The sequence below is a fragment of the Carcharhinus amblyrhynchos genome, chromosome 1 (assembly GCF_965287045.1).
Source record: "Carcharhinus amblyrhynchos chromosome 1, sCarAmb.v2.hapA, whole genome shotgun sequence".
Taxonomy (NCBI): domain Eukaryota; kingdom Metazoa; phylum Chordata; class Chondrichthyes; order Carcharhiniformes; family Carcharhinidae; genus Carcharhinus; species Carcharhinus amblyrhynchos.
In genome coordinates this window covers 80,845,742-80,871,412 of record NC_137324.1, presented here as the reverse complement: position 1 = coordinate 80,871,412, position 25,671 = coordinate 80,845,742, and the positions used below count along the sequence as shown (strand labels likewise).

At 40.0% G+C, this 25,671-nt stretch overlaps 1 protein-coding gene across 12 annotated transcripts in view; it reads right to left on the bottom strand.

Annotated features, from left to right (window-relative positions):
- The window catches only part of fryl (furry homolog, like), a 474,495-nt gene that overhangs the window by 384,307 nt on the left and 64,517 nt on the right, over positions 1-25,671 (bottom strand). For 5 of the 12 annotated variants that reach the window (XM_080187801.1, XM_080187858.1, XM_080187809.1 and 2 more), the window contains exon 1: positions 6,126-6,776. The exons of 2 other annotated variants lie outside the window; for them this stretch is intronic. In XM_080187801.1, the coding sequence (XP_080043927.1) occupies positions 6,126-6,198 (73 nt within the window). In that variant the 5' untranslated portion in view covers positions 6,199-6,776. Of the gene's footprint in view, positions 1-6,125; positions 6,780-25,671 lie in introns of those variants that run through there. 5 more of the 12 variants (XM_080187816.1, XM_080187887.1, XM_080187880.1 and 2 more) reach the window with 3 other exon arrangements.

The window sequence follows — 25,671 nt, the reverse complement described above, 5'->3', positions numbered from 1 at the left end:
TGGAGGTTGTGCTGTTGCCTATCTTTACTGTTTGCAGTCTGCAGGTTAGGAAGTCTAGGATCCAGTCGCAGAAGGAGGGACCGAGCCCTAGATAACGGAATTTGGAGATGGGTTTTGGAGGAATAATGGTGTTGAAGGCCAAACTGTAGTCAATGAATAGGAATCTGACATAAGTGCCTTTGCCATTCAGGTGTTCCAGGGTTGAGTGTAGGGCCAGAGAGATGGCTTCTGCTGTGGAACTGTTACGGCAATGGCCAAAATGTAGCAGATCCAGGCAATTTGGGAGGCCAGAATTGATCCGAGCCATGACTAACCTTTCAATGCACATCATAATGATGAGTATCAGAGCCACCGGGCAATAGTCATTAAGACACACTGCGTGACTTTTCTTTGGTATAGGGATAATGGTCATCTTTTTGAAGCAGGCAGGTCATCTTTTTGAAGCAGCCTTAAACTGACTTCAGATTGATGTAAGGCAAGGCTAAAGATGTCTGTGAATATCCCCACCAGTTAGTTTGTGCAGGATCTGAGTGCTTATCTGGATACCCCATCTCGCCAGTGCTTTCCGTGGATTGACTGTCAAGAAGCTTGATCTGACATCTGCGATGGTGATCTCGGATACTGGTTCGGCCAAGGCTTCCAAGGCAGAAGGTGTGTTCTTGCTCAAAATGGGCATAGAATTCATCAGGGACAGGTGCACTGGTGTTTCTACTGGCCTTCATCTTGTGGCCGGTTATGTCTTTCAGACCTTGCCATAGTCAGTGGTAGTCTGTGGGGTTAGCCTGGGACTCTAGTTTGGTCCAGTACTATCTCTTGGAATCTTTGATGGTTCTCCTTAGAGGCACACACTTGGAAATTTAGACAAACAGCTACGTTGGGCAGACACATGGCAGGTGTAGTTTAACACTGAAATGTAAAGTAATGCACAGTAAAATGTGTGTCACTCGGCACTTCAACAACTGGAATTCTCTAGCAACTGAATTCCTGACAGTTCTATTATTTTTAAAAACCAACTGCTAAACTCACTGCTAAAGCCAAGAGACAAGGATAAACCAGAAAGTGAAAAAGTCAGCATGCAGGAATTTGAAAACAAGGCCAATGATCTAAGTTCTCCAGACCTTCTGTAACACCAAAGCCAAGAGAAAAGAACGGCGCTGTCACTCTGGTTCAGAATTGGCAACCTGATTACAAAAATTACAAGATTCTGCAGCTCTCTTGCAAAATCTTGAGAGTTGGCATGCCTGGGGATGACAACAGACAGAGTCACGAATTTATATATCCACAAATACAGTTAGAGGCTTATTCACAGGCTAATGGATCCATGGAAATGTTGACAGCCCTTACATTCCCTGCATGTACCCTGGAGTTCGAGATGCTCCAATTTCAACAACATAAGAGCTGTTTCTCTGGTTTGCCTAAAAGGATGGATTTATATGATATTGCATCCCAGATCAGTTGAAAATTGAACTCTTTAGGTAAGCAACATTTTGATGAACAATGTGTCCAATTCTCAGCACCACAATATAAGGAAGGATGCAAAGGCAGAAACTTACTAGAATGAGGGTTGAGGTTGAATGCAGCGAGATGACAGATGTTGAGATTGTTCGAGAGGTCTGAAGTTTAATAAAGTTTCACAAAATTAAGACTTGATAAATTAGATAGGGGGAACTATTTCCAGTGGCAGAGGGCTAACAATCAGAAAACACAAATTTAAGACAAGCAGCAAAAGAATCAAGGTGAAGATAAGCAGAAATGTTGTTATACAGCGAGTTATGATTTGGAATGCACTGTGAAGTGTATACTGATTCTACACAACATGGCAGCACGATGGCACAGTGGTTAGCACTGCTGCCTCGCAACACCAGGAATCCGGGTTCAATTCCATCTCGGGTCACTGTACATGTGGAGTTTGCACTTTCTCCCCATTCTGCGTGGGTTCCCTCCCACAATCAATAGATGTGCGGGTTAAATTGATTAGCCATGCTAAATTGACCCTAATGTCAGGGGGATTGGCAGGTTAAATGAGTGTTACAGGAATCTCGAACTCCAGGATACATGCAGGGAATGTAAGGGCTGTCAGCATTTCCATGGATCCATTAGCCTGTGAGTAAGTCCCTAACTGTTTCATGGATATATTAATTTGAGATTCTGCCGGTTGTCATCCCCAGGCACACCAACTCTCAAGATTTTGCAGAATCTTGTAATTTTTGTAATCAGGTTGCCAACTCTGAACCAGAGTGACAGCGCCATTCTTTTCTCTTAGCTTTGGCGTTACAGAAGGTCTGGAGAACTGTCTTAAATCATTGGCCTTGTTTTCAAATTCCTGTATGCTGACCGGGTGGGATTGTGTTCAGCATAGACTTGATGGGCCAAAATGGCCTCCTTCTGCACTGTAGGAATTCTGTAAAAAAAACTGGCTTGGGATCCATGCACTCTCTCTGCGCCCAAAGTGTAAATATTTATTTTATTTTTACCATTTGAAATTAATGACAGTTCTATTAAGATATAAATGATTAAAGCATTTTCTATAGCTAGTTATGAAATATTCATCATGCATTAAATGTGTTCACTCGTAGTCGTGGTGTCATGGTTAATGAAGAAGCCCAACTTCAATCTTGTGCCCCACTGACATGTAGGGCCACTCATGCAGCCTACTCACTAGCCAGGGTCGCCCATCACTGGTTTAAAGTTATGGGGAATGACCGGCTCGATAGGGAACACCCAAGAGAAAAATTTGTAAAATAAACAAAATAATCAATGATATAAAAAGTTATCAAGGATATCTATTATCAAGTTATCTATTAAATTGCTGGAGCAGATCTAAACTATCAATAAATAATCTTAAAACCAATATTAGAGGGATCAATTAGAGTGGACTTCCAAGCAAAATGGGAAGGGTGAAAATCCTGAATTATTTAAGAGACAATTAGATGGTGCAATGAGGAGCATAGGATTGTCTAGATGGATGAATTAAGTATGTGTGGGAGAGTCATTTTTGACTTGACTTATTATTGTCACATGTATTAACATAGTGAAAAGTATTGTTTCTTGCGCACTATACAGACAAAGCATACTGTTCATACAGAATGAAACAAGAGAGTGCAGAATGTAGTGTTACAGTCATTGCTGTATATCTGCAGATGTCTTGTGAATTTTATGCTGCCTTTTTCCTCCCCATGAGTGTCTTAGATTAATCCAATTCTCCTACTTGCTCTTACCCTTTCAGAGACCCTTTGTGTCTTCACCTTAAAATTTAAAGATTGTTTCCTTAACAGCTTGTGACAGGTTTCCACACTATCAATATTGGTTGCACAAAGGCATGTTATTTAGCCTATGTAATTTAATTATAGATTTTATCCCTATGGGTACTAATGACTAGATAAATACATGAAGGAGAAAGGAATAAAAAGGTTATACCGATAGGGTGAGGTGAAGAGTTGTGGAAGGCTGTCTGCATGGAGCATAGACATCAACGTGAACTGGTTGAGCCTAACAGCCAGCTTCTGTGCTGGACGTTTTCTGCAAGTTACACAAGACAATTTACTCTTAAAAAAGTTTAATTTTTGATCTCATTAGTTAAGAAGCTTCAGCCATATAAAAGCCGTTCATTCATCACAGGATGGCTCAGTAATTTCATTACTCACTGAATTCTGAAAAATCACACCGTCAAATTGGTCCTAGGTTAGGTGGTGAAGGCAAACAAGGAAAAATCTACTTCTCCAACCCCAACATACCTTTACAGGCAATCTTATCCACAGCTACCTCAAAGCCGTTGTGAAATTTCATTTTCACAATAAGGACATCCTCCCCCTTGCAGTGTGATACTATCATAACAAATGGTACAGACTGAGGACAGATAAATGGTAACCCAAAACCAAGCAACTGTTTTTCTATGCAAACACGTTCTGTAAACTCATGGCCCAACACATCCCTTACTCTTATAACACCACTAAGATGGGAGACCAACAGAGGGTTGAGAAAGACAAGCACCAGGAATAATTCCGAAAGAGAAACAAAGATATTGAATATATTATCCAGGACTGCCCACACGCACAACACCAAAAGCAGCAGGTTCCACATCAGTAAGTCACAGCGGAGCTTTGGAGATCTACCACAGTCAGCGCAGAATGTTGGTGGACAACTGAGCAAATAATAGGAGCAATAATTCAAGGAGAAGGCCTACTGCCAACTTGCATGATAACCAGAAGTGGATAATAAATGCAACCCGTCAGTGTAATTCATATCCTTTCAGAAAATACATTTTTAAAAACTAACATGGAATACCACAAAAATCAGACATGTGGTTCCAAGGAGTTGGGACAAAATGGCTATTGCTGCTCTCCTTTAAGAAGCATTTTTTTTTGCTTCTCTCCTTCCTCTTTTGGCAAAAATGAGAGGGTAGATGGCTAAGCTCTTTCTTTCCAATGTCAAGCCATAACTCCATGTAACAAAGTGAGCAAGACCAACCATCAGGATTTACCCTTTTGCCCCAAGTTGAGTGCTTAATCTCAATTTGTTATTTAGCCTCAGGTGCTGCACGAATAATTGAAATCCCAGTTTCCACCAGCATCTGACTTCCCTGAGGAAATAAATATGTTTGAATTATTTGGAAATTAAAGGAAAGGATGAATACTCTTCTAGTTCTCTCAAGAACACCTCATGGAGATTAATTAAAGAATGTTCGAAAATACCCTTTGAGATTTCCAACCGCTGCTGTTTCCTAACCAGCAGATGAAATACACAAAATTTAGCCATGACAATTTTATAAAATTACAAATATACAGTACCACCTGTAAAATCCTCATGAAGAAAAGCATTAACCAAAAAATTGCTTTTCTCCCACTATTGCCCCATTCTGGTTTACCAATTCCTCTGTTTTCATCTCTCAGGCTGACAGTTGGCAAATGAAGCAATGTAACATTCACTATGTTCCCCACCCCCACCTCCTGCTTCTCAGCCAGGAGCTCAACTTACAGCATAATAAATCCAAAATAATTCTGTTATTTGACTGAAAGCGTTATATCACCTGATTTCTTAATACAGTATAGAGATCTGGCCCAATATGTTGACTGCAGCACAAAACCACTGGTAAAGGATCATCTTAAAATGCTGACAGTGAATATGCTCAAATGGTTAGGATCATTAGCCTCAAAATGGGTGAGTTACTTTCCAACCGTAGGCTGGCACATCTACCAACATTGCAACCTTCATTGCCACTTTTTTTTGTAGGTGATCAAAACATTGTTAATCCAGTGTGTGTGTGTGTGTGTGTGTGTGTGTGTGTGTGTGTGTGTGTGTGTGTGTGTGTGTGTGTGTGTGTGTGTGTGTGTGTGTCTGCACGCTTGTTTGAGGGGGGGGTGGGTGGGAATGATAAACAAATGCACTTACAACATGGAAGAGACAGCTGTTTCACATAACGTTCCTGACAAAAAGTATGAACTACCAGCATTCAAAATGTTGGCAGAAAGTGTGCATACCAAAAGCCAGCCATATTAATGTCACTTCACTGCTGTTGCTGAATAGAAAAAGCAAAACTACAATCAAACAGCAGCTAGCTATGCACTTACATTCTGTACTCTAAGCCAGGTCATAACACTGAAATGATATAGCTCTATATCTGGCTTTGCAAAAGAGAACTTAGCACATATATCTGTGAACATTTCATAACATTTCCTAATGGTGAGTAAGCTGTGCTGCATTATCTGAATTCCGTCAAAAACATTAACCCTGAGACACAAAATTAACCCAGCATATAAATATTGACTGATTACAACTAATTATTAATATATTTGAAGTCGCAGGCAACAGAATACATCAGTTATAATACTGTGGTTGCAATAGAAATAAAACCCAAATCTCTGGTCACATATTGTTCACAGTACCAAGGTGGTGAATAAAATGTATAAAAAATTGAATACAGTGACTCCATAGATTAATGCACATCAGCTTATTTACAGCAAAGGGAATGACACAAAAGATCAATAGTGAATAAATAGCAATTAAAGGGTTCACATTATAGATATTTTTCTTCCATTTTTACACAGTTCTTAAGATATTTAAATACCAAGCTCTCACTTGGCACAATCACATTTATTATTTGAATATATAGTTTTTTTTTTACTTACAGCTACTACTCCAAGACTTCAGCAGAGACTTGATGCCGATTTCAAAAAACACAGAATCCTGTAGGCTTAACATTTTGCCTTTTGATGAGTAACAGCGACAAGAAGATTTACCAAAACAGTTTGCCCTGGCTGTGTGTTTATTTCGTCTCAAATTGCTGTCCCCGACTCCTTTCAACGGCAGAGCAGTTCTGGCCTCAAGTGTCCCTTTCTCATTATCATGCAGTCTTTCTATGTGACGCACATTTTGAGTTCCAGCAATGCTGAATGCAGATGAACTCTTAAGCCAGCTGGAAAATTTACTCTACATGGAGGGTAGTTTGAAGGACAATTTCATCTTTCATAGGGCACAACAATAAACATCTTCCTCAAAGACTTAGCCATATGATTCTCACAGAAAGGGTAGTCTTTAATGGCTAAATCGAACAACTGTTACCAGCTGCTTCCTATGATGTTGGTAAATACAGTACAGAAGGGTGGAGCTCAGAACTATTGAAAACAAGTACTTAGTTCTCGCTACCCGAGAAATTAAATACACAGAATGGAACCACCAAAGCACATTTCGTCGCATAGCCTTGTACAACGGACAACATTTCACAAAGTCACCACTGAAGTACATTCTTTGTCGCTGCCTGCTTCTGAAAAGCCTGGCTGCAGTGCCGCTTCACAGCAGCACATTACTTCCTACAGCACAGCCCACCCAGTCAATAATCAGCGACTTCTCAGCATGCTTGTGATGACGCATGATACAGCGTCCCACTTAATCTCCCAAAGATAATGCTAGCTGCCTGGCTTTTGCTTGGGGGGAGGGGAGGAGGAGGGTGTCGGGTGATGCAATCAATACTGTGGTTTTTTAGCCTATAGTGCAGCTTTTCATCTTACCTCTCAGAATTTTTTTCTCTCTATCAGCTCAAACAAAATTTCTCATTTCACAATTGCAGTAGAACAGAAATAGATTATAATGTTAAATCCATCACAAAAACAAATTTACTTGGATGATTTTTAACTACATAATGCAACATTTTTAACAATTGTCTGAATCTTAATTAAACATTTAACGTATTCAAAAGAAGCAGTTTATTTTTATTAAAATATTGTCCAATTAAAAGATTATGCCCCATCTCAGTTCCATAAAAAATGAGCTCTGACAATAAGAATTTATTTTTAAGTAAGGATATTAATACAGGAAAACATCCCAGGACATGTACTTCAGAAATAAAAGGTGATGCAGAGCCAAAAAAGCAGATAATAGGACAAGTGGTCAAAAGCCTGATCTAAGAGGTGGGTTTTAAGCAGGGTCTTAAAGGAGGAGAGAGACGTGGGGAGAAAAGAAGATTTAGTAAGGGGGCTTTTAGAATGTCAGCCCTAGATGGCTGGAGGCAGAGCAAAGGGATTGGGAAAGCACAAAGACGTTCAAGAGTTTTAGGGCTGGTCGACATTAGAGGTAAGCACAAACCAAATAGGAACTCTAGTAAACTATGAAGTCCATTAGGCTTGCTCTGCTATTCAAGCAGATATGGCTGATCTTCAGCCTCAACTTCACTTCACCAATCACTCCATGTATCCTTTGATTCTCTGATATCCCAAAGATTTTTCAACCACAGCCTTAAATAACGTCAATAATGGAGCATTCTCAAACTCTGGAGTAGACAATTCCAAAGATTCGCAACCCTTTGAGTGCAAAAACTTAGATTCACCTCAGTCCTAAATCCTTATCCTGAAACTGTGCTCCCTTGTTCTTGGTCCCCCAGCCTGGGGGAAAAATCTCTCAGTGCCTATCCTGTCAAGCTCTTTCAGAATTTTGGATGCTTAAATTAAATCACTGTCCATTCTTCTAAACATCAGGTAATTATAGACCGAATTTATTTAGCCTCTCAATATAGGGCAATCTTTTCATCCCATGGACCAACCGAGTGAACCTGTGCTATCCCAGGGACCAATCAAGTGACCCTGCACTGCACTGCCTCCAATACAAGTACACATTACTTAAACATAGAAACCAAAAACTGCACACATTAATTCCAGGTGTGTTGTCACCAAAGCCACGTACATTGTAATGAGACTTCTTTATTCTTACACTCCAATCCCCTTGCAATGAAACTCAACATGCTACTTACTTTCCCAATTGTTTTCTATATTTGCATGTTAACTTTGTGTTCCTTGGACAAGTATTTCCTGCTTCCTGAACATCAACAGTTACAAGTTTTTAAAAATTCTATTCTTACGACCTATGTGAATAACATCACACTTGCCCACATTATATGCTTTCTTCAAATTTTTGCCCACTCATGTAACCGATACGTATCATGCTGTTCCTTGTGCAGTGGCTACAAGAGTGGTAACCACTAACAGGATACTACTATCAATCCAAAATGTTGTTCTATCATACAATCAAGCAATGTCCTACATGAATTTCAGTGCTGTTGTGGTGCCAGGTGTGTAAGCTGCACATCCTAGTATTGACTGATTAAATCAAACAGCATATTTTTGATTGTTCGCAAGCAGCAGAGCACAGACCATACTCAATCCGGCCACTCTTGCAAAACCCAAAGCTAAACATCTACAGCTAGGTTTGACTCTGTAAGTGGGAAGTACTTACTGAACAAACCTGAGTAAGCCAACAGCTACACTAACAACCAATTTGAAATAATCAGTCAAGTTTATAAGATGGCTCACTTACGCTTTCTAGAAGTGACATACATTCAAGACAGAACTGGTTTCTGCAAACAAAATATATTCAGGCCTTACACTTCTTTTGAATTACCCAGGAACTTGGGAAGCCGATAGTTCCCCGTTGCTTTCTCCATGGCAATACTTCAACCATTACTGAACTTGACAACCAACCAACACCCTTTTCTTTTGTAGTACAAATTGGGATTGTTTGAAATTTGGCATTCTTGCATTTGTCCTGATATCTACAAAGTGAAAAGCTTTAGCAACATGTTCATTTTTTAGCAATACTCAAATACTACAGTAGCAAGCAGCCATCTGCCTAAATTTCTTTACAGCCTCTGTGTTTTCCACATAGAATGCATTCCTACCTAGCCTTGTTTTGACTTTAATATAGATTGCACTAATGTGGAGGAGGGAAGTCATGATTTGAACTGGAGGATAGTTGGTGGACCAGGAAACATCTTACTTACACCACTGAGCGCAGGGTTGGGGGGTGTGCAGGACTTGAGGTGGGTTAGGAACTGAATAGCTGAGTGTTGAATGAGTTCCAGTTTATAAAGAATTGAGAATGAGAAGGCTAGAAGAACATTGGAGTAGTTAAATCAAGAGGTAACCAAAGGGCAGATAAGTGCTTCAGCAGTAATTGAAATGAGTTAGTGATGGGGCCAAGTAATGTTAGCGATAGAAGTAGGCAGTCTTTTGTTTGTTCTTAGAGTATGTGACACTGATGAGGTCAACACTACACTCCCAAGTTGTCTCAAAAGGTGGTGGGCCTTCTCCTAGTACTGCTGAAGTCTGAGTCTCCCCAAAATATTGCAATGTATGGAATTCCAGGATATCGGACCAGCAGCATATATAAGGATCATACGTGACTCAGAGAAACCTGAGGTAGTGGTGCCCCCATGATGCTGAGTGTTGTGTCCTTCTTGGTAGTAGAGGTAACACTTGGTAGTAGGAGGCACTCCTAAAATACTTCTATTGATTTTTGCCATGCCTCATGCGGACAGAATATACTATATTGTTACAGCAATTGCTCCCATCCAGTCAAGTGGTCCAAGCAAAATATGAAGCAGCTTTGAATGGTCTGGTGAGCTAATTGCCACAAAGGATTCAGCCTCTGTGCTGGTAGCCACAGTATTATTATGGCTGTTTAGGTAATCATGATGTGGAGATGCCGGTGTTGGGCTGGGGTAAACACAGTAAGAAGTCTCAGTAAGAAGTCTGAACCTGGTGTTGAGAGACTTCTTACTGTGTTTAAGTAAAGCAGTGAATCTGCCTCCACCATACCCTCGGGCAGTACATTCCAGATCTACTCATCCACCGCATAAAAACTTATCTCGCCATTGGTTCTTTTGCTATTCACCTTATATCAGTATTGTCTGGCTCTCAACTTTTCCACCAAAGGGAGCAGTTGCCCTATATCTGCTCAATCATGATCCCTCAATTTTGGACAGCTCCATCAACTTTCTCTCCTCTCAACTTTCTGTTTTCTAAGCAGAACAATCCTTGCTTCTCCAGTTGTGTACTGTAAGTGAAGAGCTTCATTACTGAACTCAAACAGGCCCTGCAACTAGTGGGCACAAAGCAGTGCTGTACTGCACCTCAGGTTTGATTCCCAGGAAATCAGAACTGCTAAACAATTGAGTGTTTGTCCTCATCATTATCTAGGGATCTCTGCTGGAAGTGCATTTGGATATCGAACAAGGTGTGTATTTGTCTCAGTTTATCCTCCCCTGCAGTCAATAGCCCGCCAACATTCACTCATAGGCTCACACATGCAAAATAGCCACTTGGTTGGTATCACAGGATTAACAATCTACCACAGCATGAGTCAGCATCTTTAGAGAAAAACTGTTTAAAAAGTGAATGGAGGGAAAAAAGGATTTGTATGCCACATTTTTATCTCAGTTCAGTGACTATTTCAGCAACTCAATTGAAATAAAATGAACCTAAATAAAAGTTAAAATAATCTTTAAAAGAATAATGTGCAAAAAGCAACTAACAATGTCATTTAAGATGAAATTAATACATAAGAACATAAGAAGTAAAAGCAGGAGTAGGCCATCTATTTAGTCCCTCGAGCCTGCCCCGCCATTCAATAAGATCATGGCTGATCTGAAGTGGATCAGTTCCACTTACCCGCCTGCTCCCCATAACCTTTAATTCCTTTATCGGTCAGAAATCTATCTACCCGTGACTAAAACATATTCAACAAGGTAGCCTCCTTCAATGGGCAGAGAATTCCACAGATTCACTACCCTCAGAGAAGAAGTTCCTCCTCAATTCTGTTCTAAACTGACCCCCGCCCCCTTGTTTTGAGGTTGTGCCATGTAGTTCTGGTTTCCTTTCTAAGTGGAAAGAATCTCTCTACCTCTACCCTATCTAGCACCTTCATTATCTTGTATGTCTCTATAAGATCACCCTTCAGCCTTCTAAACTCCAATGAGTACAGGCGCAATCTACTCAATCTCTCCTCATAAGCTAACTCCCTCATCTCCAATATCAGCCTGGTGAACCTTCTCTGTACTCCCTCCAAGGTCAATATATCCTTTCGCAAATAAGGGGACTAAAGTTGGACACAGTACTCTAGTTGCAGCCTCATCAGTGCCTTGTACAGTTGCAGCAAGACCTCCCTGCTTTTATATTCCATCCCCCTCGCGATAAAGGCCAACACTCCATTCGCCTTCTTGATCACCTGCTGCGCCTGCAGACTGAGTTTTTGCAATTCATGCACAAGGATCCCTAGGTCCCTCTGCACAGTAGCATGTTGTAAATTTTCACCATTTAAATAATATTCCATATTACTATTATTTCTTACAAAGTGGATAACCTCACATTTGCCAACGTTATATTCCATCTGCCAGGTCCTCACCCACTCAATCAGCCTATCCAAATCTCTCTTCAGACTTTCTGCGTCCTCCACGCAATTCGCTTTCCCACTCATCTTTGTGTCATCAGCAAACTTTGCTACCCTACACTCGGTCCCCCCTCCAGGTTGTCTATGTATATGGTAAACAGTTCAGACCCCAGCACCAATCCCTGCGGCATGCCACTAGTACAAGTACACAGCTGTGAAAATACAAATGTAAAGGAAATATTATGCTTTAAGCTTATACAATCACATTTAAAGCAGACCAGTGCTCAGCTCAAGGCTGAAAGCTCCTCTTAGGAGGTTGGTGCTATGGGGTTTGTTAACATTGTGGTTCAAACGTTTTATCATAGCATTTTTCATGAAAAGCTGAATTGAATAATTCACAGCGTTCTAAATTCAGATTATTTCAGAATTGAGGCCTGCAACTGCATTCTTGAAGACAGGGTGGCATGGCAGTACAGTGGCTAGCATGGCTGCCTTACAGTGCCAGGGACCCAGGTTCAATTCTGCCCTTGGGTGACTGCCTGTGGGAATTTACATATTTTCTGATGTCTGCATGGATTTCTTCCGGGTGCTCCAGTTTCCTTCCGCAATCCAAAGATGTGTAGTTTAGGTAGATTGGCCACTTTCTCAGGAGGCTAAGGAAGTTTGGCATGTCCATTACGACTCTCACCAACTTTTACAAGTGCACCATAGAAAGCATCCTTTTTGGTTGTATCTCAGTTTGGTATGGCTTCTGCTCTGTCCAAGACCGCAACAAACTTCAAAGGGTTGTGAAGAAAGCCTAGTCTATCACGCAAACCAGCCTCCCATCCATTGACTCTGTCTACATTTCCTGCTGTTGCCTTGGAAAGGCAGTCAGCATAATCAAGGACCCCACACATCCCAGACATACTTCTTCTATCGGGAAAAAGATACAAAAGTCTGAGGTCATGTACCAACCGACTCAAGAACAGCTTCTTCTCTGCTGCCAGACTTTTGAATGGACCCACTTGATGTTAAGTTGATCTTCCTCTGCATCCTGTCTATGACTGCAACACTACATTCTGCACCATCTTCTTTCCTTCTTTATGAACAGTATGCTTTGTCCATATAGTGCACAAGAAACAATGCTTTTCAAAGTACACTAATACATATGACAACATAAATCAAATCAAATGTAAACAAATGTAAAATGTGTGGGGTTACAGGAGTAGAGCAATGGGGAGGACATGAGTTGGATGTTCATTTCAGAGTTGGTGCAGACTTGATTGGACGAATGGCCTCCTTCTACACTGTAGGGATTCTATGGTTCTATGTCAGCCTATTTGTGTGACTTCAGTTTGTGCACATGAAGTAGTCCTAGAAGCTTATTTTTTTACTGTGATTAAAGAACATACAGCTCTATCTCATGATCACCTCTCTTCACTCCTCCACTCCGATAAATTAACAGACTGCTTAACCAACAAAGAGAACTAGGTGCGCTGAAATTTTCTCCAATTAATTCTTGTGAATACTAGAACCATTGTTTTCAGACCCAATCTGTTTACAATTTTCACAATCAATATTTGATCAATCTCAAAATGAGATTCTAACTTCACATTTGTCCCATCACTAAGACAGTCTATTTTCATCTCTGTAACATCACCAAAACTTTATCTCTGACTCAGCTCATCTGCTACTGAAACTTATATACATCTTCGTCACCTCTAGATTCAACCATTCTAATGAACTGCTGGCCTGTCAATCACATTCTACCCTGTGTAAATTTGAGATCAACCAATATTCTGCTGCTCATGTCTTAACTCTTAGCCTTATACCCCTATCACTCTTCTGTGCTTGCTGGCTGTCAGATAAGCAATTTTTAAATTTTAAAACAATATTCCTTGTTAAGCGCCAAGAGAAACAGTAAAGTTTTATTTAAACAAGTTGTTTTTAAATCCCTCCATGGTCTCACCCATCCCCATCTGTCATCTCATCCAACCCTACAACCCTCCAAGATATCTGCAATCTCTAATTCTGACTTCTTGTGCATCCCCAATTTTAATTTCTCCACCATTGTTGGCCATGCTTTCAGTCGCCGAGATCCCAAATTGAAAGGCGGCATGGTAGGATAGAGTTTAGCACTGCTGCCTCACAGTGCCAGGGACCCGGATTCGATTCCTGGTTTGGGTCACTGTCTGTGCAGATGCATATTCTCCCCCATGTCTGTGTGGGTTTCCTCTGGGTGCTCTGGTTTTCTCCTATAGTCCAAAAGACTGCGTTGATTGGTCATGCTAAATTCTCCCACAGTGTATCTGAACAGGCGCCACACAGTGTGACGACTACGGGATTTTCACAGTAACTTAATTGCAGTGTTAATGTAAGCCAACTTGAGATATAATTAAAAAACCCTCCCTACGTCTCTCATTTGCCTTCTTTAAGGCACTCCTTAAAACATACCTCTGACCAAGCTTTCAGTTACCTGACCTAGTCATTTTACACAGCTCTGTGTCGCAACTTATTTTATAATGCTCCAGTGAAATACATCGGATTGTTTCATTACATTAAAGATGCTATATGAATGCAAGATGTTGTTGTTTCACAAGTATGGAAAGAAGCTAGGTTAGATAGTTAGCTGCTGAGATCAACTTGGACTTGCACTTATAGACAGCAAATTATACAAGTCTTGAATATTCAAGTGATACTATAATCTCAAATCATTAGGAGCATGCAAGGCAACAAATAGTTCTTCTATATATTAAATGCATGGGTAATAGCGCGGCGGAGGGGGCCTGGGTGAGATACACTGTCAGAGAGTCGGTGGGCCAAACAGTCTCTTTCTGCTTTGCAGGGATTCTATGATTCTAAGTAAAGGTTGATAATATGGATGAAAAATTCGGATTACTGCCACTTAGTTCAAAAAGATTTTAGGTGCCCAACTGGCAAGCCCTGAACCACCTCCACTCTTCCCAAGGAGGCCGATTGCAATGCTTGAGGATACAAGGCCCAGGCATTTATTTAATGTTCATTCTGAAAGTTGTCCCTTGCACCCAGTTTCCATGCGCACTGTTTATTTCCCTTTCCCAATCTGTCAGTTTCAACATCAACCTACTTTCTTCCTGTCTTAATTGATACATAAGGACTGGAGGAAATACAGCATGTGTAACTTTTTTAATGGACAATGAACGGAGCTGTTTGATATGACTGTAGAAATTATACAAAGGTTAGGAAATGTTTTGGACTTCGATTCTTAAAACTCTAGGGTTGCATTGAGATACATGAAAAAAATGTACTTTAAGGCCACAGATCAGGGTCAACATTTACAAGAAGATCAACTTTTACATTGGTACACAGAAGCATAGAATCCCAACAGTTCAGAAGGAGACCATCCAGCCCATTGGATCTGCACTGAGCCTCCAAAAAAAAAAGCAACCCATCCATGTCTATCCCATGCATTTACAATGGCTTTCCATTTAATTATGCATCTTGGGACACTAATTGATTGCAGCCAATCCACCTCTTTGGACTGTGGGAGGAAACCAGAGCATCCAAAGGAAACACATGCAGACAGGGGGGGGGTGAGGGTCACCCAAGGCTGGAATTGAACCCAGTTCCCTGGCAGTGTGAGGCATACAGTTGTATTGAACATTGTGCAATCATCAACAAACATTACCCATTTCTGAGGGAAGGCCATTTCTGAGGGAATAAGGCAGCTGAAATCATTGGGCCTACGGCACCCTCCTGAGGAACTCTGCAGCAGTGTGTGGGGCTGAAATGATTGTCCTCCAACAACCACAACCATCTTCCTTTGTTCAAAGTATATTCCAACCAGTGGAGATTCACCTCATCATCTAGAGACGAGCTCCACAGGCTCTGCTCCTAAGATTGATTATTATTTGGTCAATCGTTCACAGATCCAAAATTGATAATCTCATACTTGTCCACATTGAACTCCATCAGCCACAGTTTGACAACTCAATCTATCAACTTCCTGTTCCCCTCTGCAAAATTTGGTGTGCCACCTAATTTGACATCAGTAGCATATATGGTTGTTCAGGTTTCTCTATTCCTTAGAAATGTCATTGATAAATATGGTGAAAAACTGAGGCTCTGGTAGATTTCTGGAGGGCGCTCCATTCATTCCTGCCAGGTAGTGTATACAACCATATCTCTACTTTATGTCACCTATATACGAACCAATTCCATGTCCATGTCAATAGATTGTTTCCAATTCCATGTGAATTAATTTTTGCTAACAGTCATTTGTTGGAACCCAATATTTTCTGAAAGTCCACTAAGGCTTTCTGCACATTTAACAACAATACAGTACAGATATAACTGTGTATATGTTTCAGGTTGAAGAGTTTTTTAAAAATGCAGATGTTGGATAGGAGACAGAAAAAGATATTGTTAGACATACACAGCAGCTCCATCAATATCTGAAGAATGACATTTTAAATTAGAAACCTTTCTTCAGAATTGATATAGGAAGGAAAAAAATGAAAAATGTTGCTATTCTTCTTCAAATAGTGTGAGAAGATCTTATGACTGCCTGACAAAGGGGACGGGGTCTTTGCTTAATGCCTCATCTCAAAGACAAAACAATTAACTGTCTGCTTACAGTAATCTACATTTATGTGGTCTTGATCTTCACCTGCTGTTCTTCGTTACGCTCTTTGATTTGGTCATTTTTAAATGAAAGCTCCCATTCCTGCCAATGCTAACTTTGATGAAAGATTTCATGCAGAACATTTATCATTTATCTTCTCAAAACTCAGACCTACTTTATATATCCAGCATTTTCTGCTAGTAATTCATCTATTTTGGCTATGCCAATAAAGAAGCAATAGAGAATGATTACAAATGCAGAAATGAAGCAAGAAGTACAAAGGTAGAAAGTAGAATTGCAACTTATATGGAGAACACATTGTAATGCATTGGATTAAATCATAACATTTTCTTGGTAAAGGGAAGAAACCTCTATGGATTCAAGGGATGGAAAACAAAAAAAAACAGTAATTGAAGGGAAGGAAGGCCTGGGGAAAAAAAATCCACCGACTAATGCAGATGAACAGTTTTTTTTTCCCCCTCCCCGAAAGGCAAAACAGATGACAGGGACATTACATCACAGGAAATTCAAAAGACCTGAGGTGACAAAAGGGAGTACCAGAGAGTACCAGAATGTGAGGAAAAGATAAATCAGAAGAGCTCAATCAGGGGTGAGAGGCAGAGATGACTGGTTAGAATAGAAACAAAATGAACAACACAGGAATTTCAGCACCATGCGCAAAGAACAGGTAAAGTCAGTAGCATTCAGGGTCATTATGCTGAATAGAGCAGTTTGGCAATATTGATGCTGAACTCCAACCAACTGCAAAGAACTAGTATATCAGTAGCATTTTGAACAGCGTTATTTTTAAAGAAATCAATTAAAATGACAAAAATTTTGATCCTGTTGCAAAAGTACATTTTTAGCAATTAGCAAAACAAAATAATGTGACATAATCCTGCAAATAGGGGCAACACAGGCTTTACATTTTTTTAAATTTTCAGTAATTCAGCATCAAGAGATAGTTATGCTAGCAGTCAGAGTTGTGCATTATGTAATTTTACATAGAATGGTGCACTACTACTAAAGCAAGATTCCAAAAGAGTAGTAATGCATTATGACTGCAGCTGGTGCACAAACACGCTGTACTGTATTCAGGTCTAAAATACAGCTGAGTCACATAGCCTGTCAGTTAATGGCACATTCAGATGTGCTGCACATAATGCAGCAACAGCCACATCTCAGATTCACTATGAACTGAAAAAATGCTTGGGTGTAAAAAGACAAGTAGCTCTCTTTTGGGTAAAGGATTCAATCATTCTATTATTGGCTTTAAATAGTGAATGAATAAAAACTAACATAAACAAGTTAGGCAAAATTAATATGTAAGATATATCATTATAAAGGTTAAGGTCAACAGCTTTCAAACTCAGCTGCTCCTAATCCTATGGCTGTAATGTTCAAATCTAAGATGCTATGAACTGAACAGACAATGACTTCAGGAAGGAAGTATGATTCAATCTGCATAGAAGGAAGATTTAGCATATTAAATCAAATTCATAGTTCCTTATCCTTTTACAGCAGATATTTTCCATGTTCAAATTAAGAGCTGTGCAGGGTAGTTTGTAGGTTGTTTCTTTCCTTTGAGCAAGTCAGGAAAGCAATTTGCCACCGTACAGCAGAATATAGCCAGAAATGATTTTAGACTCACTATCACAAGTTCTCACACACAAGTCACATTGTAAAATTTATCTTGTTTGGGAGAGAGATGTCCAGCATGGGGCTTTTGTTCTTGGGATTTAAGTCATGCATTTGGAAGTAAATATAGGCAAACAAAGGTATTGAAAGATACTCCAATTCATTACTCATACTTTTCAAAAATTTGTCTGCAGCGCTATAAATTAACAGTCGAGGGTAAGTATAGAATGTTAAGATGACAAAGAAAAATGAGAGTAACTTACACACCAGTACCCTTTTTTGACAAAAACAATTAAATAACGGAGAATGACTGCTTTTTAGCCATCTTATTTTTCTCTCCTTTCTTCATAGGATCGCTGCCAATAGAGAACTTAGAAGGATAAGTGCAGCAGATGCATGGGAACACCAGTCTCCCTCCAGGTCACACAGCACCCTGCCTTGGAACTCTATCACCATTTCTTCGCTGTCACTGGTTCAAAATTCAGCAAATAACTTTCAACAACACTACAGGCGTACCGACCCCATGAAACTGGTGACTCTCCACCACTTTCTCAAGGGCAATTAGGGATAGGCAATAAATGTTGGCCTAGCCAGCAAGCCCAAATCCCACGGACAAATAAAAAACAAGTTCCAAAAGTACAAATGATGTTCAACACCAAACATGGAGGGTACCTATCACTCGAAGTCCAATGTACAGTCCCATTATATAACAGGAAATAAACATATATAAAATGAGTGTACAATAACACAGGTTTAAAGAGCCAAAAATATTCATCTTGGCTGGGTTGAGAGGATTCTTGCTTTCAACTCTGCAAGTTGTAGATACATGCCCAATGTGGGACATCAGCGTTGAATTGGCCTTCTTCACTGTGCAAAATGGCTGCCATTTTGCCTCCATAATCACTAGCCTTCATAGTAATGCAATGTATGTCCAAGATCTTAAGATATTGAGTTAAGACAGCTCTTAACTGCAAGGTTATCCTATTTATCTAAACAATGAGGAATAAAAATTATTTTAGATTTTTCACATTATAACAAAAAAGGCTACAATGCCATTAAAATTTCAGTTTTTTTAATTTATAGAACAGAAACTGGGGAAATGTGCAATTTGGCAACAAGAAGAGAAAGGCTAATGTACAATTTAATTTACTACCCAAGTAAGAATGGTGCGGGCACCAAGGGAGGAGTGAAATCTCTGGAGTTGCTCGCACTGGGGAGGAATGTGAAAATGGGTTGTGGTGGTTTGTGGTGATTGCAGGAAAGAGATCTGGTTTTGGAGAGGTTAGTTCTGGTAGCATTAAAGGTAGGCAGCAGAGAATATGTTGGTTTACCTACTAGGGTTAGGTCAAGGGACACGTAGTACAGCACCACATGGCTCCTAGCCCAAAGCCAGTTTTAAGTTAAGAATGCGCTTTCGTCCTCTGATTGCCTACTGTACATGGCAACTAAAACAGCAGCAACTAATTAGAATGTCTACCAACAGATGTCACAGGTGATGTAATTACCTTATTACATGCAAAGGCTAAAAATAAATCAGTATAGGCAATGTAATTAACCTGGGTTATACTGTTGTTTCTCTCAGCATCTTCACTCTAGATATATTTTGGCTTCCACGTCTTCACTTTCCCTGAAATCTTTAATTTTGCAAGTGCAGCAAGAATAATGCAAGAAGCATTTTATAGATGTTACAGATCGTATCTTTCTCATTATGAAAGCCAGCAAAACAGCATAAAAGTAAATTTGTCATAGGTTTAAATTTCCCCCATAAAGTCTAACCTGCCAGTCAGCAAACTGACAGGAAAGAATGCAATGCTAGTTTTACAATCGACCCAAATGAAATCATAAAGAGTAATATCAAGCGGGGTGTAAATCTAGCAATTCAACCAATCCTGCGCATTTCCCAGCAGGCTCATTAGATTAAAAATTCCCTCAAAGGTCAAGAAGATTTAATGAATGCTAGTGAATACTAGCGCGAACATTTTTATAAATTCATATATCAGGATGTGGGCATCGCCGACATGGAAAATAGATATTGCCAATCCAAAACTATGGGTGAACAAATCATTAAAAACAGCATTACAGATTAACAAAACAATTAAGATTGAAGAGTGCAAGAATTTATTTCTAGGAGTAAAGAATTCAGAAGTAGTAAAGTCACATTAAACTTGCATAAGACCCCAGTGGCCGCATTCAGAATAAGCATTGTACACAGTTGTGGTGTCTGTACCAAAGTAAAACACAGAAGCACAGGAGACTGTGCCATAAAGATTTACAAAATAATAACAGAACTGAGAGTTACAGCTAATCAGAAAATTGAGCTCTCTCCTTTAGCTCTGACCGTTTATAAAATTATCAATGGGTGGGACAGCATAGGTCTGAAGAGAATGTTGTCATTTTGGCCTAGGACCATAAATGCAAAACCATTTTTAATAACTCCATTAGGGAAATGAGGAGAAATTTCTTTAATCAGAGTGGTTAGAATGTGGAACTCACTACCACAGGAAGTGGTTATGGCTAATGATTTAGACACTTCCTAAAGAAAACTTAGATTAGTACAACATAGAAAGGGACTTGATGCTGAATGGCTGAGATGAGGAAGGCAGAATGAGAAAAACTTGGGTGAGGTACAAACATCAAGTTGGAACAAATGGCCTGTTTTTGTTTGGTGAGTAAAAGTAATCTTTTTTCCTGCCAGTCATTGAAAACGTTTTCCTCCAACACCCACTGACCAGTTTTACCCAAGTTGATTAATCCTACAGGCAGGTCAAGTTCTGTCTTGATGTCAAGAACACTCCCCTACCTCTAGAATTCAGCTAATGTGTCCCTGTTTGAACCAAGGATCTAACAAGGTTTGGAGCCAAATAATTCTGATAAAATACAAAATCATTCATATGCAACTGCTACTTGAAAGTATGGTTTATGACTACTGACATGACTTTGCTGATGATTCAGATTAGGTCAATGGGTGCTAATTAGTCAAGTTGGATTTATCCTTGCTTTTGCAGACAGTGCATACTTCAGAATCACAGAATTATTACAGTACAGGGGTAAGTCATTCAACTCATCGTGCTGCACCAGCTTTCCAAATGAGCCATTCCTTTCATATAATTCTTCTGCCTTCTTCCCCAACCCTGCATTTTCTTCCTCTTCTGATTGTAGTCCTATTTTCTTTCTGAACACTGATTAAACCTACCTCCACCATTCAAGCAATGCAGTCCACCAGACCTTAACGTCTGGCTGCACAAAATTATTTTTTATCATATCACTTTCAACTCTTTTGCTAATTACTTTCAATCTGTGCCCTTATTTTCAAACCTGTTGTAAGCAGAACAGTTTCAGGTTTTGACTTTCCCAGTCCTTCATGATTTTGAATACCTACATAAAATCTCCTCTCAGCCATCCTTTCATCAAAGAAAAAATATCAACTTCTCAATCTATCTTCATAACTCTTGTTCCATTTCATGAATTTTTTTCTGCACTTTCTCCACTCTCTTCACATCCTTCCTAAAATATGACACTCAGTACTGATGCAATATTCCAGCTGATGCCAAACCTCAAGTTCAGCAAGTTCCAAGTGTGAAATCATCTTCAAGATTTGAAACTGTGCCCTGTATACCAAGGTTTAGGCCACTACGTACATGAAGAAAAGCAAGGGTCCCAACATCAACCCCTGCGGAACTCAACGACAAACCTCCGTGCAGCTCAAGAAACATCTATTAACCACTACAATTTTGTATCTATGCTGCTACTATCCCTTTTATTACATCAGTTATAACTTTGTTAGCAAGTCTGTTGGTTGGCACTGTATCAAATACTTTTTATAAGTCCACGTACAACACATCAACTGCATTGCCCTCATTAACTGTCTCCATTACTTCTTCAAAAGCTCCAGCAGGTTAGTTAATCAAGATTTACCTGTAACAAATCCATGCTGGTTTTCCTTAAGTAACCTACATTAATCCATGTGAATATCAATTTTGTCCCAGATTACTGTTTCTCAAAACTTCTACTGCTTCTCAAATTGTGGATCAGGAGTCACAAGCTCAGAAACAGCAATGACTACTGTGATGTTTCAACTGAACCCTTGCATTTATACTGAGGGAATATATTTATTGGTAAAGTGAAGTAATTTCACTGTATTTATAGTGAAGTAACACCACAGCTCGGTGGTGGCTCTGTGGTTTGGTATACAGGTGATTGGTATAGCGTTACAAATCCTCACTGTAGACAAGGAAAACCCCCATAGAACAGCTGCTGTCACTTTTCTCTTTTGTACTTATTATTTTACAATTAAGGAATCTTTAATTGTCTCCTATGAAGGTACATGTATCCTGGAAAAGACTGAATTTTTTTTGCTGGCGTTGCTGCCTCTGGTATTGTTGGGACTGGGGGAGATATGTACTGGCTCACATCCAGGGGGCATGGTCAGCTAAGCCTTTCTTGGATTAGTCTTCTACGTTTCCTTGGCTACGCAGGTTGTGACAGTGGTTACATGATTACTTGGGTCGTAGAGTGTATGGTGGACATATCCTGTCATTAGGGTTTCTTTGATGAGGGGAAATGGGCTGAATCTCGTTGATGGTGAGGCCTAAATAGCACCTTTGGGGTGCCTAGAAATAGGATTAATTTGCCACGTGTAAGATTGATGTGAGTATTCTTGACCTATCGTCTCTTATTCTAGTTTAGCTCAATTGAGTAGGTTAGGACCGTAGTAACAGTGTTTACCTGGGTCAGGTAGAGGGTATTTTGGGCAGGGGAATAGGCCGCCCTCCTCTGAAGTGTCTCCTTTTAAGGGCTTCTGGACTACTATGCTTCTTGAGACGTGTCTCCTCTGGGATGTAGTATCCTGTTGGCTGTGGGGCTTGAGTGTGAGCCTAAATGCATTGGTCCAACATGGTTAGATTCCTTCTCCAGTTGGAGATTGGGTTGGATTGAGAAGTAGGTCGTCCTTCTCCATGTGGTCTTATATAGGGATTGCTGGGGGGGGGGGGGGGGGGGGGGGGGGTGTGTGTGTGTGTGTGTGTGTGTGTGTGTGTGTGTGGAGACAGTATTCCATTTCTTATGAGGTTATGCTGTTGTGTTTCGTGGAAACTTTGTGCTAAACCATGCCAGGAGCCTATTGGCTAATCCTGATGTTCTTCGCTCTTTCTTTATCTGGATAGGTGAGGTGCTGATAGAGGTTTTTTTTTATCTATTTAGTGCGAGGATTTCCCTTATCTTGTCAGGAAGAACAGGACTGTATCTCTCACCGAGATATCCGCTGGTGGGTGTCTGGGCAATTTTTCTTCTCCTTGTTGATGGAATTTCCTTGATGGAAAATGGGTTAGGTTTCCTGGTGATGTTGGGACCTGAACTGTGCCTCTGATATGGCTGCAGAGGAATGAGGTTGTTGTGTTGTGGGTCTTGACATGATGCAAGAATCCTTGATTTATTGCCTCCTGTGTACACTGCCATGCTACGCCTTGTGCCGATGGCGGTATCCTGATGATCTCCTTACGCTGAGGATCCTTTCATCACTTGGAAGTCTTGGGATGCTGAGTTAGATCCTGATTGGTTGTATTTTACCCCATAAGGAATCCCATTTAGTGTGTAGCTCTGTCTTTGTTATCCTGTGGAGGACGGCATGCATCATGGTGCCATATAATCTCAGCTTTATCCTGTAATCCTGAGGTTCCTCCATTCTTTCTGGTATCCTTTCAATATCCGCATGAAAGGAGATGATGACAACAACAATATAATCTGGACCATTTGTGACTATTTGCTGGTGTGTATATATGGAATAATGATCACTCGATACTGCATTAGATTTTGGGAATTTGTTGTATCTTGCAGTAAAATGTGACATGAAAAACCCTCAATTAAAATACTGATTAAAAAAAATAGAAATGTAACCACAATTTCCATCTTTAACGGAATATAACGTCCCAAGGCACTTAACAGGAGAATTATAAAGCAAACTTAGACACAAAGCCACATACAGTGCCGAGCAAAGCGAATGGCCAAATGATTAGAGAAAGCTAGGTTGAGGGAAGGAATTTGGGTGATGTTACAGAGTTGGAAATAGACAGTCTTTGTTATGGAATGAATGCATGGTCAAAAGCTCATCCCGGGGGCAAATAGACACCACTGTTACAACAGTCTGATTCAGCCTCCAACAGTTGTCTAGGGAAGGGATGGAATTAATAGCTAGGGAACAGAATTCAGAACAGGAGCTGAAGGCAATGGCTTCTGTCTTCCCAATATTTAATTGGAGGGAGTGACTGCTCATTCATTACCAGGTGCAAAGTAAGCAATTTATTAACTTAGCAACTGCAGAGGACTCAAAGAGGTTAATGCTAAGATGGAAATGGGTGTTGTCAGCATACATGATCTCTTTGCGTTCACCAGAACTGCTATATAGATTGACAGTTTACTACAGTACTTCCTTTCGTCCTTTGGTTGTCCACTTAAAAATAGCAAAATTCATTTTGTTGAACATGAGACCTTAGGAAAAGGATTTTCTCAACCATCCATATAGGTTCATGTTCAGCTTTGGACTCTGGGAAAATAAAAAACTGTCATTTAGTTGTTTTCCTAATTTAGAATCAGAAAGCATGTGCAATACTCTCAAAATCGCATTAGGAGTTAATGTTATCTGTTCTTTGAGGATCCCAAAAACTTACCCTAAAATTTTAAAATACGCATATACATACATTTTCTTTTCTTCATTTCTCTCCTGAAGCAAGTGATTCAGTAACAGAAACCATTTCAACCAGAAGATGACTTTTGATCCAGATAGTCCATCTCCTCTTGGTTTTAACTCTCTCATTCTTCTTTACAAATCTGACCACAGTCTTGCTCCTCAAATCTCTGATGTATCTGTGTTCCTGTAGTCTGAGCTCCTAAGCATCCCTGCCTCCTAAATGAGAGAGTTAAAACCAAGAGGGGATGGACTATATGGATCAAATGGTTACTGTTATTGAATCATTAGCTTCAGGAGAGAAATTGAGAAAAAAACATGTATGTAAAACCTATGTATATTTTAAAATTCCTGTGTAAACTTTTGGGATCCTCAAAGGACAGAAGACATTAATTCCTAATGTGATTTTGGGAGTATTGCTCATGTTTTTGATTCTCCTAAGCATCCCTGATTTTAATTACTTCACCAGTGGTGCCTTCAGCTATCAATGGCTTAAGCTGTTAAATTTCCTCCTTAAATCTCTTCAATAAAGGAAGCCTGTAACCAAGTGTGCTTCAGGGATTGGGTCCACTGTTATTTGTCAATTATATCAATGATTTGGATGAGAATTTAGAAGGCATGTTTAGTAAGTTTGTCGAAGACAGAAGATTGTTGGCATAGTGAACAGTGAAGATTATCTAGAATTGTAAGGGATCTTGATCAATTGGGCCAGTGGGTTGATGGACGTCAGATGGAGTTTAATTTAGATAAATGCAAGGTGATACATTTTGGTAGATTGAACCAAGGCAGGACTTGCTCAGTTAATGGTAGCAAGCAGGGGAGAGTTATAGAACAAAGAGACCCAGGGGTACAGGTTCACAACTCCTTAAAAGTGGAGTCACAGGTAGACAGAGTGGTGGAGAAGGCATTTGGCATGCTTGGTTTCATTGGTCAGAACACTGACTACAGGTGTTGGGACGTCTTGTTGAAGTTGTATAAGACATTGGTAAGGCCACACTTGGAATACTGTGTACAGATCTGGTCACCCTATTATAGAAAGGATATTATTAAACTAGAATGAGTGCAGAAAAGATTTACTAGGATGCCTCTGGGGCTTGATGGTTTGACTTCTAAGGAG